Raw genomic sequence first — 18462 nt, forward strand, 5'->3', positions numbered from 1 at the left:
GTTTTTATCTTAGTATTTCTAGTAGCCATTACAATGTCAGACACAATAATAAGTACTTTCATATGCTTACATACTAATTGAAACATGTTCCCAAAAGATCTGGACCATCTAAATCACTGGGCAGACACTAATAATAATATGATAATTAATAGAATTAAATTTAAAATCTTATCCTTGAGTTTAAAAAAATCAACTTTAAAAGTACAAAATAAAGAAGATAACACTTTATCTGGAAAAGATTTAGCAATTTTACTGCAAGTTTCCCCTTCCTTTCCCTTTTTGTAATTGATTCCCTTGATATTCTTGACCTTTTGTTCATGCAGATGATGTTTCTGTTTATTTAAAGAAGTTCTTTGGTAATTTGATTGGTAATATTGACTGATTTGAATTAAGCTAGGTAGTATTTTTGTTTTATTTTGTTGGCTTAGCCTACCCAAGAGCAATTAATATTTAATTGTTTAAATTTGTCTCTGTGAAAAATAGTTTATAATTGTGTTCATATACTTTCTGAGTGTGCCTTGGTAGGTAGACTCCTAAATATTTTATACTGTATGTGGTTATTTTGAATTTAATTTCTTTCTCTGCTTCTTAAATTTTTTGGTAATATATAGAAATGCTTATAATTTGTGTGGGTTTATTTTATATCTTGCGACTTTGCTAAAGTTGTTAATTATTTTGATTAGTTTTTAGGTTGACTCTTAAGTCTTTCTAAGTGAAACCATTATATCATCTGCATATAGTAGTAATCTTATTTTCTCATTCCCTATTCTGAATTCCTTCAATATCCTTTTCCTTGGCTAGCATTTCTACTGTAGTATTATTGAATAGCAATGGTGATAAAGGATATCTTTACTTAGTCATATTGGAATAGCTTCTAGGTTATCTCCTTTTCAGATAATGCTTGATCTTGATTTAAAATAGATGTTACACCTTATAATATTTTTAATGGGAATGGATATTGTATTTTTCAAAATCTTTTCCTATATCTACTGAAATAATGTTTTTCTTTTTAATATGGTCAATTATACTTACAGTTTTCCTCGTATTCTTACAGTATACCAGGCCTGCATTCCTGGTATAAATTCTGCCTGGTTTAAGCTTCAGCCTTAGTATTTGATTAGTGACATTTGACAATGAATCATCTGAATTAATTTCTTTAAGTATTTACTGATAAATAGAAACTAACCAGACGTAGTTTGTGTGTGTGTGTGTGTGTGTTTGTGTGTGTGTGTGTGTGCATGCGTGCACACATGAGCCCATGCATAAGGAGAGAAGGGAGGGTGAGAGATACCTGGGAATTCTAATGTAACAAACTACATAATTTAAAAAGATAAGTATTGACTGATTTGAACTTCTTGCTGTCTAAATGACTCTCAGAAGTTAGAAAGTGTAGATTCTGCAACTTTAGCTTTCTTTGTGGTCCAACTCTTATAGCCATACATTCCTGCTAGAAAAACCATGGCTGTTACTATACAGACTTTTGTCATCAAGGTGATGTCTCTGCTTTTTAGTATTCTATCCAGAGTTGCCTTTTTAGTGATGGCTGCTTGTGTTAGTTATCCTCATTGTGACTCCATAGTATTTGAATTATTTCTTTCAGGCCCCTTGCAGTATTTTCTCCTTTATCTGGGAGTTCTGGGTTGGGGGGGGGGGGGTTTAGAGGGCTTTTTTTAGTTTTTTCTTAAAAAATTTTATTGATTAATTTAGAATATTTTTCCATGGTTACATGATTCATGTTCTTTCCCTCCCCCCACCCAGAGCCAACAAGCAATTCCATTGGGTTTTACATGTATCATTGTTCAAATCCTATTTCCATAACTTTTAATATTTGCATTGGAGTGATCATTCAAAGTCAACATCCTGTATCACATACCCATCGAACTACATGATCAATCATGTTTTTCTTCTGCATTTCTGCTCTCATAGTTCTTTCTCTGGATGTGGATAGCATTTTTTCTCATAAGTCCCTCAGAATTATCCTGGATCAGGGGCAGCTGGGGAGCTCAGTGGATTGAGAGCCAGGCCTAGAGATGGGAGGTCCTAGGTTCAAATCTGGCCTCGGACACTTCTGAACTGTGTGACCCTGGGCAAGTCACTTGACCCCCACTGCCTAGCCCTTACCACTCTTCTGCCTTGGAGCCAATACACGGTATTGATTCCAAGACAGAAGGTCAGGGTTTTTAAAAAATAAAAAATTAAAAAAAAAAGAATTGTCCTGGATCATTTCATTGCTACTAGTAGAGAAGTCATTACATTCAATTGTGCCACAGTATATCAGTCTCCTGGTTCTGCTCCTTTCACTCTGCATCAATTCCAGGAGGTCATTCCAGTTCACATGGAATTCCTCCAGTTCATTATTCCTTTGAGCACTTTGAGTATTCCATCACCAACAGATACCACAATTTGTTCAGCCATTCCCCAATCCATGGACAGCCCCTCATTTTCCAGTTTTTTGCCACTCCAAAGAGCATGGCTATAAATATTTTTGTACAAGTATTTTTCCCTATTAACCCTTTGGGGTACAAACCCAGCAGTGGTATGTATGGCTGGATCAAGGGGCAGGCAGTCTTTTAAAGCCCTTTGGGCATAGTTCCAAATTGCCTTCCAGAATGGTTGGATCAGTTCACAACTGGGAATTCTGGGTTTTGGCTACAATATTCTTGGGAATTTTCACTTGGGGATTTCTATCAGGAGGTGACTGGTAGATCCTTTCAGTTTCTATTTTGCCCTCTGGTTCTAAAATATCTGGGAAGTTTTCCTTTATAATTCTTAAAATCTGATGTCTAGGCTTTTCTTTTGACCATGGCTTTCAGACCAATGATTCTTATATCTCTTCTCAATCTATTTTCCACATCAATTGTTTTTCCTATAAGATATTTTATATTTTTTTTATTTTTTTTAATTGTTTAACTATTTTATTATTTTTTGAGATGTCATGGAGTTCTTTCTCCATTAGCTTCTATTTGGCCAATTTGTATTTTTAAGAAGTTATTTTCTTAAATAGGATTTTATACCTCTTTTGCCAAGTTGTTAATTCCTTTTCACACATTCTTGATTAGTTCTAATTTCTTTTTCCAATTTTCTTTTATCAGTTTTTTAAAATGATTTTTTGTTCTTTTTCTTATCTCTTTCTTTAGCTCTTGCTTTAAATTCTTCTAGAAATTCTAGTCATGAATGTCTGTGTCTGATTTACATTTTTCTTTGAGGTTTTACTTGAAGATATTTTCAAGTTGCCTTCTGGATTTGTGTTTATGAGCTTCTCTGGCATAATGGTTGCTCTATATTTTGTTTGCTCATTCATCCAACCTAATTTTTTTTTACTTTGGTCTTTACATTAGTGTTGTTTCTGCTCACTTCTGTTGGCCTGAGTTTCTTTTGCTTTCACAGCTTTATCCAGAGGCCTTCAAGTTTCCATTGCTTCCAAAGTGGTATGATCAAACAAGAGGATGTTCACAGCCCTTCTAGTTTGAACTCTGCAAGTTTGGGGTGTGTTGTTAAGTTTCAGTAAATTGTTGCTAGACTCAGACATTGTTAACTTGCTGTGAGATTCTGTGAGGTTCAAAGCCACTGAATTAGTGGCTCCTCTTTGGTTTTGATCTCCTACCTTAGTTTTCCTGTACACTTAAAAGTTAGATCTAAGTTATACTGTTCTAAGAGCCACATAACAAAGTTTCTAGTTGGAGCCTAAAGTTTGGTCATGGCTGCTCCTTGAACTATCACCAACATCTGAACCCCTCCACATTCTGTAACCCAGACAATTGCTGGATGATTCCTTCTTCCAGTGTCAGTTCAGGGGTGCTCAGAGACCTCTTTATACCCTGAAGCTTTCTCTCAGTTCCTTTTCTGTCTCAGACCATTCCAGGCTTATGTGCTAGACTAAAAGTTAGAACTGATTGGTCACTCTGCTGGTGGGCAAAGAATTAAGTTTTGAAATGTATTATGTGCTCAATACCCAGATAGGGCTCTGTGCTCAGACATAACTACTCCTTTCAGACTTCTTATTCCAAACTGGGTAATAGTAACAAAGCTGCTAGATAGCACCCATTTCTGTTTCCAGTATTAGTTCAGGGATCCCCTGGGATCTCTTTCTATCCCATTGCTTACTCCAGGTCCCACCACTGTTGCTGTTACCAACATGCTAAACTCCTAGCCATGACCTCAGTGTCCACAGTCCCCTCTGTTATCTTGCTGAGTCTACCCTGGACAGGGAAAAATGATTCATTCTGACCTTCCTCTTGCGTTTTCTGATCAAAAATTGTTTTGATGTGTTTTCTAGGTTGTTATAGAGGAGATGTATTGGAAGAGCTAGATAAAAATGTCAATTCTTCACCACCTTGATTCCATTTCAGCTACCTAATAAATACTTTTTAATTGATTGGTGGCATATTTACTGGTGAATACTATTTCAGAAATAAAATTTAAATCTTAATAAAAGCTTGGTATTACATATATATATATGTTAAATGTTTGTTCTTACAGTTTTAAAGAAAATGGAAATGTTAAAATGTATTTCAGTAAGGATGTAAGATTTGCAGCCATTTCCTGATTAATAAGGGTATGCTACTTTGTAATTATTTATTACTATTAAGAACATTGTCCACAATCAGCATTTAAAATTTTTGCATTAAAATACTCTATGATTCTTCAGATTAGCATCATTAGAACGGAAATGCTTTTGAAAATCACCATAGATGGAATGAGGTTTAGAATGGATTTAGGCAATGCTCTCAGCATTTATTCTTTCATCTGAAATGCTGTTGAGGTGAAATTATAGAAGTTACTGAAAGAACACATCTTTCATAGACACATATACACATACAACTAAATTGTGATGGTGACACTGAGAATAGAAAGAAAACAGATGTATTCTCATAGTTATAGAATATTACAGATAAAATTCATTAGTACACAGTTGATGGGCACCTAAACATACAAGGCGTTACTCTAGATTCCAGAATACAAAGAGGAGGTATAAGGCATAATCTTATTAAAGTTACATCCAAAAAGGAGCATAATATCTTTCTCCTAAATTTGTTTTTTCTTACTTTGATGTCAGTATTACCACTGTTTACTCAGTCTCCCAAGTTGAAACTATAAGTGTTAGGTTTAGACTTCATCCTCATATAATCAGGAGCAAAATCTGACCATTTCTACCCATATAATATCTCTTGCATTAAATATTCCTTTTTTTTTACAACACCTAATACAGACCCACATAAATTGCTATAATAGCCTCCCAGTGGCCTTTTCCCTTTTCCTTTCTCTTCTCTCAAAAATATACTTCACACTGTTGCCAGATTTGTCTTCATTATGTATAGTTTACTCAGACATTCCTTTTTCTTAAAAGCTTTACATAATTCTTCATTGCCTACTGAATAAAATTCCAAGTTCTTTGGCGTTCAAAGCCTACTACAATATGGTGTTATATTATTTCCTACCATGGAGTCTATTCTTTAGCCAAACTGGACTATTTACTCTCCTCTGTCCATATTCAATATTTTCCCCATCTCTTTGCCTTTGGTCATACAGTTCACTGTTTAACATGTCCTTTCTTTCATCTGATCATTGAAACTCTACCCATCCTTTTAAAGTCCAAATTTTATACCACTGTTTCCAAAATACTTCTCTTATCCTTATAATCAGGGGTAATCTTTTCCCCTCTTTGAATCTCAAACAGCACTTTTTGTATCATTTTCTATTAGTTACTTTTGTATGTGTCATCCCTTTGCCAGACTATAAACTGCATCAAGGCAGATCATGTTTTAGCAAAACTCTGCCTCTCTCTCAGAGCCTACAAAAGTACTGTGCGTACAATAAAGATACTTAAATATTTATTGGATTGAATTGAGTGTTCTGTGTTTTCAAGGAGCTTGCAATCTAGTTGGTAGGGAAGGTAAAAAATAGTACATGTATATGAAAAGAGAAATTAAGAATACAAGTTAGTATGTTGTTAAATGAACAGTATAGAGAACAACAGAAGCAATAAATTTTGGATTGGTACATCTGAAAAATTTTTAAGTGCTTTCCATACATTATCCCACTCAGTCTTCACAACAATCCTTTGAGGTAGGTTTTATAGAGTTAAGTAGAAGAATTCATTGTGGGTTGGAGGAATTGAGATTTAAGTTATATTTTCAGGGATGGGTAAAACTTACATAACCCAACAGGTAGGGAGAAAACATATTTGTTGGGGATAGTGACAAGTGCCAGAGTAGGAACATATATTTATATTCAGAAGTACTGAATTTGGTTGAAACCATGGTTTCTTGTAGGAGAGTAGATGGGGGAAAGACTAGAAAAATAGGTAGATAGCAGATTAGGAATGGTCTCAGAAATCAGGCTAAAGAGTTTAGATTTTATTTTCTAGGTCAGTAGTTTCCAAACCCCTGTTAATAAAAATAATTTTGAGAAAACATTCAGAAAGCATTTATGTTTATATATTTATAAATTATAATTAATTCTCATCATTTGTGGTAGCTACTTTCTGTAGTCTCCTTGAATACGGAATTAATAAATATTGCACCTTTGCTCCTTGGAGAAATAGAGGATTGAGTTCCTGCAAGCCTCTAAGTCACAACATTTATTTTAGCACTTTCTGGAGCTGCCTCGTGTACAGATTAGTGAATTTCCTCTTCCTTTTTCTGGACATACCATATTATTGATTCATTAATTTAAAACTCACATCCAGTAGCACTGTAATTCACACCTAAGCAAAGCTTATCTAGCATTTATTTTCTCCAAAAGGCACATTAGAGCCTTCTTGCTCTTGGTAATACTTGACAGCACTTTAGCACTATACTTAGAGGCCGTTTTAAAACAGCAAAATCACCAACAAAAAGCACAAAAATGCAAAAAAATGTGACAGCACTAGACTATGAAAAAGACACTTGTTTACAGTATGAATACTAAAACAAGAAGGCAGGGAATGCTCTTTCTTTGTTTGACCTCAGCTGGGAACATACATATCATGTGATTCAAACTTTTTTGCTACTTGCTACATGTCCGTAAATGAAGCAAAAGTGCTATGAGCATTGATTTGGAGGTTGCAAATTTTAGTAAGTTATGTGAATTCACAGATAAGGAATTCATGATTTAATGAAGATCAATTCAATTGTACTATTGTGCTAATTATTATGTATAATATAAAACATAAAAATAGAAATTAATATCTGCCAGACAGTCTTTCTTAGTATCTCCAACATTTGTGTATCAAATGAAGAGGTGACTTTTCTCCTTGCCAAAACATACCCTTCTCCATATGTACCCTTGACCACATCCTTTCCTATCTTCTCCAGCAAATTACCCCCACTACTATCCCCACAGCATCTCTAATCTTTAATCTCTCCTTATCTACTGGCTTCTTCTAATTGCAGGATAAAAACATACATAATCACCTTTTCAAGTAATTCAGATTTCCCTTTATTGTGGAAAATATGATTCCTAATGTATTTCAATTAGTTTACTTACTCTTTTACTTTTATAATTCTTGTTGGCAAATTCACTGACTTTCTGTTTGTTCATCTTTCCTCAAAAAAAAATTAACATCTTTCAATTTTAATCAAACCCTTAAATTTTTATCAACGACTTCTCAAATGATGGCCAGTGTATACTGTATGGTACAAAGAAATCTACAGATACTTAATTTAGTGGCTATTATCAGGTCACTGTGCTAAGCATTCTTTTTTTTTTTTAATTTAAATTTTATTTTATATTTTTAAGTACTGCAACCCCCTGGATCTCTCTCTTACATTACAGTATTTTCCCATGGTTACATGATTCATTTTCTCTCCCTCCCCTCTCTCCCACCCCCCAATCCCAAAGCCGACAGCAATTCCACTGGATTATACATGTATTATCACTCAATACCTATTTCCAAATTACTCATTTTTGTAAAAGAGTGATCTTTTTAAAATCAAAACCCCAGATCATATACCCATATAAAGCTTACAGTATCATTTAAGCAACAGAATTGTCAAATGTATCTGTGATCTTATTGATATATTCTCTCACACCCCAAGTAATGTAGATCAGAACCCATTCTAGCTTACCTATCCTGTGTATCCATGTCTTTTTATATGTTCACTGGCAGATAGTATATTGGGGACTTTCCTCACTTCTTCTGACATTATGAGGATAACAATATAATACATAGACTTTCTGTTGGTTTTTCTCTCATCTCATTTTATCACCCAGTTTTCTTTTTCTTTAAAACATTTTTATGATATTGTAATTCTAGTCTCTCTAATAATGCCTTGTTTGTCATTTGTTACAGCCTACTCATGGCTACTATGCTTCTTTCTGTTACTTTTTGAGTGGTTCTCAATTTCGCCTTGGTAGCTGTGGCATTCCACAAGTCAGTGCCAGAAGATATTGGTATTAAAAATATGAGTAAAAAAAATATAACTGTTTCATAGAAGAGTAATTCCTTAAAGGCAGCTCATCCTATTCTCTTCTTCCCTTCTCTTTTGAGCCCACTCCATTTTCTGTTTACAGTGATATAATAAACACACATATACTCATACTGACAGATATGCTTTAGATTGTCAATCCAACTGCATATCATAATCAGGACAATAGATGTGTCTGCCTGATTAGTACAAATCAGAAATCCCCTGTATAGATCACTTATATTTGAATTCGAATTACTTGAAGTTAAAATTATGTAAACTATGGCAATTGGTTCCAGCTCAATGGAAATATGTAATGCATAGTCAAGTAGTGCAGCCATTTTCAGGAGAGTTCCTTATTTGCACTAATCAGGACCTAGTTGTATTCATCTATTTGGTTGTTCCTGTGTAGATAATTAAGATGAACTTGTTTGAATGGTTATTTAGTTTGTCCAGGATTCTCTGCAGTGTTTCTTTGCAAAATATAATTTGTAAACAGTAGCATCTAGAAGACTTGATTATATGGAATCTTTTTTCCCTTGGGCTCTGTGTTAAATCACTTCCATCATTGTATTGCTTTGGTGAGCATATGTTTTTATGCTTTGTGCCTAAAGATCAGAAGGTTATGAAATCGGGATATTTTTGTTGTATAGTTTCAAGGAATCTTAACATCATTTGAAATGTGCTTAAGACATGCCTCATAATCAATAAAAATAAGCATAGTTGAATCTTGTATTTTCCCTATCTTTCAGTAAGCCTTTTGTGGGTAAAATGGGTTTGCTGTGAAATATCACTTATGAAAACCTTCTTGTTCCTTTTTTACACCTTCATCAATAATGCCCCCAAACATATCTATAGATTTTGTAAATTTTCCCTTTTGTTTTGAATTTAACAAACATCAAGATTTCAGTATATAAAGAGTAATAGAAGAGGATTGTATATGAAACTCAACTGTTACATGAGTAGATTATCTTCATAAAAATATTATATTGGGAAAATAGAGGCAAGACATATACATATAAAGTTAAATGATACAAGAGTATTTTTAAGGGAAAGTATTAATTGCCAAATGAGTGGCATAAAAAGTGAGTGCTTAAATTACAGATGTATTTGAGCATAAACCCCAAGAGTTATGAAATGTCACTTTATATTTGTACATACAAAGAAATACTGGTAAAGGAAAAGAAGTTTATCTGAAGCATGACTTAATTTGGCATCTCTGGACCTCTTGGGGCCTGTGGATAGATTTCAGGGGTCTATAAAGTTGAGTGGGAACAAATTACATCATTTTTTTTCAACACAATTGATTTCTTTTGTAATCTTGTATATGTTATTTTATGCATTTGAAAACATGATTCTGAGAAGAGATCCATAGGCTTCACAAGAGATCACATAGGTTACATGAATTGAAGCAAAAAGTTTATGACTTGTCAAAATAAAACTGCACTATAGCAACTTTTGAACAGCTTTTTCTTCTGGTGATTTCAGGTCAGCTTCTCCCAAGCATGGATTCACAATTATGAATAGGTTGAGCATGGAAAATAGGACCGAACCCATCACTAAAGATCTGGATTTCCAACTTCAGGACCCATTTCTTCTATATAGGAATGCCAGATGTGAGTAATTCTCTAAATGCCCTGGGTAGTTGTTTCTTCTAACATTCTAATGTATGTTTTAAATTGCACTATATATGGAAGCCTTTACTGCCTCAGATGGTCACCATTAGTTGGCTTAGGAAATGCCTACCTAATTTGTTTTATCATCTTTATAGAATCTTTATTAGAATGCTGTACATGTGCATAAAGAATTACCTCAGTGAAAATATCGGAAGGAAACAGGTAGCCTTTAGCAAATGTTTTTCTCAGCAGAACACATCTTTATTCACATGAATAGACCATGTTGTTGACAGTTACAAAATAATAATAAAGTAAACTTTTTAAAAAGCTTTTGACACAGCAGAACAAAACACAGCCCTAAAGGTTCTCCAAGTAATTTCTCATGCATCTGGAGAGATCATACAAGATTTATTGAAAAGGATAATTACAAAGATTCACTAAATCTTATTATACCCCCATATCTAATCATTTATTAAGACTTTCTACTAACTCAGTCTTTCTCACATCTCTCCCCTTCTTTTTGCTCATAAAACCACAACTCCGACTCAGCCTTTCATCCTCTTCCACCTGGCCTATTGCAATAGCATTCTAGTTATTCTCCCTCCCACTATTCCCTCTCCAGTCCATTTTCCACACAGGTACCAAAATGATTTTCTGAAGCACAGATCTGACCTCTTACTGCCTGCCTAATTAAGGGAATAACTTCTTCCCTGAAAATATTAGAAAGAAGACAATTTAGATATTATGGTGTAAGTTTCTAGCAATTATATCACTTTATGCTATGATCTTGTCAGAGCTCTAACTAGCCTTGAGACAGTCTGGGCCAGGAGAATTCTTGCTTAGGAAACCAAGTTATATTTATTACAGAATATAGAGTTAATGTTTTTTGCAAATGACACTCCTTTCTGGCGTATCACTACTGACCCAGCATCACTATAGTAGACAGTGTAGAGAGCCTATATTGATAGAATACTGTCTTTGGAATATGTAATAAGTGAAAAAAATCCAAAGGTGTTTTTTTTATTATTAAGGATTTTGGAGCATGTCAAGCATACTATTAAATCAATATCAGTTAACTGAACAAACCTGGTCAAATTTTAATTTGGGTAATTATCTCTGACCAAATAGTCTTTCTCCTTTTTTATTCTTAAGCTATTCTGTTTCTTTTAACAAGCTATCTTTGACCATTGGACATCCCAGAAGAACAGTTATGAATCAGAAGCAAAGTCATTTATAAAGAATAAGAAAATACTGGTGTACATGTGTATATATGTGACAAATGTAAACACAAGCACACGTGCATATTATAGAAAAACATTTACATGTTTAATAGACTTGAAATAGCTTTTTTTAATCTTCTAACAATTTTTTTTCTTAGCTGTCCTTCATTCTTAAGCCCAGGGTCTTGTTTTTAGGGAGGGCTTTTACTATTTGCCACAATGTATCTGACTTATAGCATTAATTGCCCTGTGTCATTTGTTAAAAGATTAGTAATAAATTTAGTAATTCAAAAACTGTTTCTATTTGGCTTTAGTGTTGTTATATCTCGGTATAGAGACAGTATGGGGAAGTGGATAGTCTTGAATTCAAGGTTCAGGGCTTGCCTCTGACACAAGTAGGTTGTAGGATTCTGGGAAAGTCATTTAACTCTATGTTCCTAAAATTCTCTAAGACATTATGTTGCAGAGAAGATGCTGATCTTTTGAATTAGAAAAAGGAGTTTTCTCACTTATAGTTCTCCATACCCACAACACAAATCCAGGCCCTATTCCTGTATAAATATAGACTTGTTCCATATTGTTATCTGTTGTAGGAATTTACACTTTAGAAGTGACATCATCATATTGTAAAGACAAGGTAGAAATAAGCTAATACAGTTTTCATTAAGGGCCCCTTGCTTAAAATTCTTTTTGTTTCCTACTACATGCTGAAATAGTATCATTCCATAAATGAATAAAAAAAACAACATGAAGTGAGCTGTAGGGTTCACCCTTCATTTTGTTGGTAGAGTTACATGTTTTGGCTTTAAAGACCTTCAGTTGGGCCTTCATGCTACATGGAGGAATAAAAATAAAGAGATCTCAAATTTTGTCAGCATAGGATTTTGTTACCTATCCTGCTTAGTCATGTAAAGAAATTCAAAACTAATTTGTCTACCTGTAGGTAATTGAGAATTGATGACATTTTTCCAGGTTGCTTAGTGTTACCAAAGAGGCATGAAAGTCAATAGTGACTACAAATGCCTAACTTAACATTCTTCCTTGGAATATTTTTCTTACCAGATAGGATCTGTACCATTGTATAGGAATCATTTAAGTATGCTTACTTGAATTCATGTGAAATAAGGAGTAAGGAAATTAGCAATTCAAATTCAGGACAAATCTTGAAGCAGTAGTACATCAAGTATATAATACAACTGTGAAAAGAGACAAAGGACAACAAATCCAAGTAATTGTTTACATTTTAAAATAAATGTTTATTGATATCTTTTTTTAGTCACCTAAATTACTCTCTATCCATCCCTTTTCATCCTCCAAGAGAATCATTCTGTAAACAAAGGATTTTTTTTTAAAAAGCGGAAGATTAAAAAAAAAACACACATCAAATCTGCTCAGTACATCAAAAAAAATCTGATATGTTATGTTCCATACCCTTTGATCTCCCCAGCTCTGCCAAGAAATTAGGGGGTAGTGTCTTATCTTTCTTCTTTGGGACCTAGTCTGCTTTTTTGTAACTTTGTAGCATTCATTATCCATTACTCATGTAGTAGTTCTTTCTATTTACATTGTTTGTCATTATGTATATTTTTTCTTAGCTCTTCTTTCTTCACTTGGCATCAATTCATGTAAATCTCCAAATTTCACTATAGTCATCCTATTTGTCATTTCTTATAGAGTATTAATATTCCATTACGTTCATGTGCCACAATTTATTTAGCTATTCACTAATTAACAGGCATCTACTTTGCTTCTAGTTCTTTGCTACCACAAAAAGTACTGCTATTAATATTTTGATGTATACGTCCAAACATTTCAGCTTTTAAAAGTCCCTTAGAGAATCCCCAGAAGGCAGCATGACTATAGATAGAGAGTTGGTCTTGAAGTAAAAAAAAACTTAGGTTAAAGTATAACTGACATTAGCTACTAATTCTATTACCTCAAATACCCTAGACAAATCTATGTTGCAAAAATGGGCCCATCCTCATTGATAGAAGAAGCTCCTCACCAGGAAATTTTAATATTAAATCAATCAATATGAATTTAATAAGTTTCTACTATGTGGCAGATACTGTGCTAGACCCTGAGGATAAGAGACCAAGTGGAAAGTCTCTACCCTCAAGTAACTTGCATTTTTCAGGGGGAAATAACAACTACATATAAATAAATACTGGAGGAGGGAATTTGCTAGGGGTGATGGTAGATAAGACCAATTAGGAAAGGCTTCGTGGAGAAGGTGATACATATGCTAAACTTTGGCTTCTAAGAGATGGAAGTGAATAATGTATCTGGCATAGAAGAGATAGAATGTCATGTATGAAGAGCCAGAAAGAGGCCAATTTGGTTGGACTCCATTATGTATAGAAGGGAATGTTGTGCAATAAGTTTAGAAAGGCAAGCTGGGACCAGGTTATGAAGGGTTCTAAGTATCACACAGAGGACTTTATAGTTGCTCTCCAAGATCATATATAGTCTGTTGAATAGGTAAGTGACATCAGATTTGCACATTAGGAAAATCAGTTTGGCAGTTCAGGAAAGAATAGATGAGGAAAAGGAGGGCCTTGAGACAGGGAGACCAATTAAGAAGCTACTGAAATAGTTTAAATGAGAGCTGATGAAAGCCTGAATTAGAGTTGTAGCTCTATGAGTTGAGATAAGGGCATGGAAATATTATAGGAATAAGAACAAGATTAGGAGGGTAAATGGGGTCTATGATGATACAGATGTGAACTCATGTGCCTAGAAGGACTGTGGCACCCTTCTGCAGAAAGAAATTCAAAGAAAAAATGATGAATTCAATTTTTGAACTTGTTGAATTTGAGATATGCACAGAATAGCCAGAACTCTTAGAGGGCAGAGACCATTGTTATTGCTCTCCTTTGAATTCCCAGTGCTTAATTGCCTTCAAAATATCAAGTAGGCTATTAATGATGCAGAGCTAAAGCTCTGGAGAGGAAAAGAAATATAGACTGAGAGGAATCAGTATGGGATAATATGTAAACTCATGTGAGATGATGAGGACACCAAATGAGAGTGAGGACAGAAAGGAAGAAGGCCCAAGATACTTTTGGGTACAGTCGAGGAGTATTTTATGAATAATGATCCAGAGAGTGAATCTGAGTATTTGAACTCCTTGTTGGCAGCCTGTAGTATTTTTTTTCTTTGACTTGAAAGCTCTCTGGATTTTATATAGAATGTTCCTGGTATTTTTCATTTTGAATTTTTTTTGTATTTTCATATTGCCCCCTCATTCTAAGAGTTCTGGACAGTTTTATAATTTCCAGAAATATGGACTTTTCTGTAATTATAGTTTTCAGAAAGTCTGATAGTTCTTAAATTGTTTCTCCTTAGCCTGTTTTCCAAGTTAACTTTTACAAAATATTATATTGCTTAGATTTTTTTCCTTTTTTTTTTTTTGCTATTTTTTATCTTCTTATTGAGTTTTCTTCATGCCCCATTATAATTTCGAAGCATTCAGTTCTTCAGTGAGCTTTTCTATTCTTTGTTATAACAGTTGTCATTTCCCCTTGCCTTTCTTCCCTCCCTAGCTTTTCCATTCTGAATCTCTTGTTTAATTTCCTGCAAGTAGTCCCTGTAATCCCTATAGCGAAGACATTTTCGTTTCTCTGAGACTTTACCTGCTCTTGTGAAGTTGTTATTGTCTTTGGGTTTCACCTCTTGAGTGTCTCTCACACCAAAATATTTCTTTATAGTAGTTGGAATTTTTCTTTGTTTGCTCATGAGAAGCTTTCTTTTTTTGGTTAAGCTCTGAATTTTGTGCACAGGTCCTGAGTGTTCTAGACTATATCAACCTTTTACAGGATTGCAGGGCACTGCCTAGAGGCTTCCCCTTGTCACAGATCTCTCTGCTGTAGGTCCACCTTAGGTCCTTCCCCCAATGCTAGACTTAGTGATACTCTTGTGCAGGGATCACACTACCGATTTCAGGGACTGTTCTGGCCATATTTTGCCTTCCTTCCACAGTTTGTCCTGGGCCTATGGTGCTCCATTGGACCATGAAAGTCTTGTGGCTGCTCTCCCTGCTAGGCTTAAGTTCTTTTCTAGAGTACTTTGTGGTACCAACTTATAGAATGCCTCAAGACTGGTCCCTCCAGAGCAAAGTTCACCTCTTAGTCATGGATTTGAAGAAATATAATACTCTTTCCTCATTGGAAAGCAAGTACCATACTAGGCCTACCCAGAGTACCCCAAAAGTCACTCTTCTGCAGCCACCCTCAAAGAAGATTCAGACTGGGCTGAGATGTTGATGAGTTCATACAAAGAGTTCTGAAACTACTCTGAAACGTCCTAGGGTCCACAGTGTGTTCTAACCTATACATTTGGCTATCTACTGGTGTAGTTTGTCTATCATAGATCTTCTTTAGGCCTCCAGGGTTCCTTTTCTGGAAAACTAGATTTGGTCAGGAAGTTTAAATATTATTCACATATTGTTGTGCAACTCTAATTCCCAGAATGTTTTCAGAGTATCTAGGATCCATTATCTCCCTAGGATGGCTTTTGCTATATCTCAAAAGTTTTGGTATTTAGTATCCTTATCATTTGCTTTGTCATCAAAAATTTTTTCTATTTCTATGGTTTATTCTTGACTCACAAATTTAATCTTTAATTTTTAATTATATTTTTAAAGGCCCTTCATTGAATATAATTTTATTGGGTGTGGTTGGTTAAGTATAGGTTTGACATTTCTACTTTTGTACGTTTTAATCTTTATACATGATCAGTTTTTGTAAATGTGCCATGTAGTAATGTGGAATATCTCCCTTTTTATTTCCATTCTGTAACTGCTAGAGAATTTATCATATATAACTTTTCTTAAACTTACTAAGGACCTTAACTCTGTCTTGTTTATCTATTTACTAGATTTATCTGTCTAAAGAGATCCATTCAAATCTTGAACTAATGTATTTTCTATCTTTTCTGTAAATCAATTGTTTTTTCTTTAATACATTAAATGCATTATATTTTATATCAATGGTATTTCACTATATATGATGTATTTAAACATAATGTTGTTTCCCAGTTTATCTCAGTTATGTATAATTTTCCTTTCTTTGTCTCAGATCATGATTATTGCTCTTGCTTTTTTTAGTTCACCTGAAGTATTAAATATTCTGCCCCTTCTTTCTTTTAACTCTGCTTAATTCAAGTGGTTTCTTTTAAACAACATATTATTAGATTCTGTTTTCTAATCCACTTTACCTATCTGCTTTCATTTTATAGATGATTTCATTTCTTTAACATTTTTGTTTATGATTGTTAATTGTATATTTCCCTCCATCTTATTCTCATACTTTTTCATCTCTTCCCATTTCCCATCCTCCTTTTTTATAAGGAATGTAATGAAAGAATTTGTTCAACACTAGTCAACTGTAATTGAAGCAATCTACTTTACTGCCCCTTTTTTCTTCTCTTCTCCTAGATTCTGGTCAATAATATTTACCCTTTTTTTCCTTTCCTTTTAATCCCCCCTTTTTGAGTCAGATGACCAAACAAGATGGAGGACTAGATATTTTTTGTGAACTTCATGACCTCTCATACATATCCATAAGAGAAATAATGCAAAAAGATAAAACAATTTCAACTATTTCCATAATCTATGGCACCAAGAACTACTGAGATTAAAAACCTGATAATTTATTATCCAAGAATGCTAATCATTCACACCTAAAACCCTCATTACCCTCTTCCCCCACATGCTTGGGTAGGCTACACAAACTTACCCATAGGCTTGCAATAGAATTTAACTCTACCCCTATCCTCCTCTCAGTGCTTCAAGTAATCAAAAGGCAGAAAGAAGCTTGCTCCTGGGACAGCAATGAAGAGGTGCTCTTTGCTACAATAAAGCTCAGCAAAAGAACTGAGAAAGAGAAACAGAGAAAACCAGAGTGGGATAGCCACTGTGTAAGACTGGGTTGCATTCCACTAAGCCTTAGGGAAACAGCTCAAATCCAACTGAGTCAAATTCTGTCCCCCAGAAAGTCACTTTCAAGAAGAGTTTGAGGCCAGGGGAAAATGTATTATCCAAGGCAGGAAAGACTGAGACTATTTTGATGTCCAGCCTCCAGGGAAATCATCCTCAAAGGGGAAGGAGTCAGAAGATGAGTAATGGGAGAATTTAATGAAAAAAGACTAGAATTACCAAAGCCTTCAAGAAGAAGAAAACTCAGACTAAACATAAACAGATAAACCAACTGGAAGATATTGATAGCAAAAAAACATATAAAATCTAGATACCTAAAAGAGTCCACACATCTATGAATAAATATTGCAGGAAAAAAAAACAAAAATGAATAAATACTTGATAAGGGCAGGGATCCTAGAGGTTCCTAACAAAAGAATGGAATCATAGCATAATGTTTTCAAAAGACTTAAAAAAGAAATAAGAATCATGAAAGCAGAATTATGACCTAAGAATAAAAAAAATATTAAATCCATAGTGCTATGTCTCACCAAATAAACAAAAGAGAAAAAATATTTGTGAATGTACCTACACAGAAATGAAGAAGAGAGTCTGGAAGAAAAGAAGCAAAAAGCAATAACATGATTTCCACATAAGCAAAACATATTGATCTTGAAGACAGGATGCAAAGGGACTTCAGATTATAGTTCTCCTAGAAGAACATGACAAATCAAAACAACCTTTAAATCCTTCTTTCACAATCTACTCTCCAACATTAGGGTTTATTTTGCTTATGACAAATTCTATCCAGATTCTCCTTTTCCTCATAACCTCCCCTCCCCTTCTTCCTACCTATTTCCTTAGTGAGTTTTATGTATTTTTAAATCAAATTCTGTGTGTGTTGAGTTCAGATGAAAGTGAGATTCTTGTGGCAGCTTCCTCATGTTTACATGTAGTTATCTCATTGAATACCCTGATTCTGTGAAATGGGAAGTTTTATTCCCTTCCTTTATGTTCTCCTTTTCTCATCTCTTTTATTTCTACTTTTTAAAAAATCATTAAAATAGAACAAAACCATCCTGATAACCTCTGTCTTATTGACCTACTTCTATGACACTTGGAGATATTAGAGATCTGAGGGAACACTGGCTTTTTCTTTCCCTATTAGAATACAAATACTTCATCATATTTGTGGTTATTTAAGTTGTTTTCTATTATATTCAACTGTGTCCCATTTTTGAGGGTTTTCTTGGCAAAAGCACTGGAGTGGTTTGCCATTTCCTTCTCCAGGTTATTTTATAGATGAGGAAACTGAGGCAAAT

At 34.3% G+C, this 18462-nt stretch overlaps 2 protein-coding genes across 7 annotated transcripts in view; one reads left to right on the top strand and one right to left on the bottom strand.

Moving 5' to 3' along the window:
- Nucleotides 1–18462, bottom strand: part of CACNA1C (calcium voltage-gated channel subunit alpha1 C) — a 997067-nt gene that overhangs the window by 972114 nt on the left and 6491 nt on the right. The window lies entirely within an intron of this gene.
- The window catches only part of DCP1B (decapping mRNA 1B), a 76800-nt gene that overhangs the window by 14456 nt on the left and 43882 nt on the right, over nt 1–18462 (top strand). For all 4 annotated transcript variants that reach the window (XM_056800752.1, XM_056800754.1, XM_056800753.1 and 1 more), the window contains exon 3: nt 9876–10003. In XM_056800752.1, coding sequence (XP_056656730.1) covers nt 9876–10003 — 128 coding nt within the window. The remainder of the gene's footprint in view (nt 1–9875; nt 10004–18462) is intronic.

The sequence above is a fragment of the Monodelphis domestica genome, chromosome 5 (genome assembly GCF_027887165.1).
Source record: "Monodelphis domestica isolate mMonDom1 chromosome 5, mMonDom1.pri, whole genome shotgun sequence".
NCBI classification, from domain to species: domain Eukaryota; kingdom Metazoa; phylum Chordata; class Mammalia; order Didelphimorphia; family Didelphidae; genus Monodelphis; species Monodelphis domestica.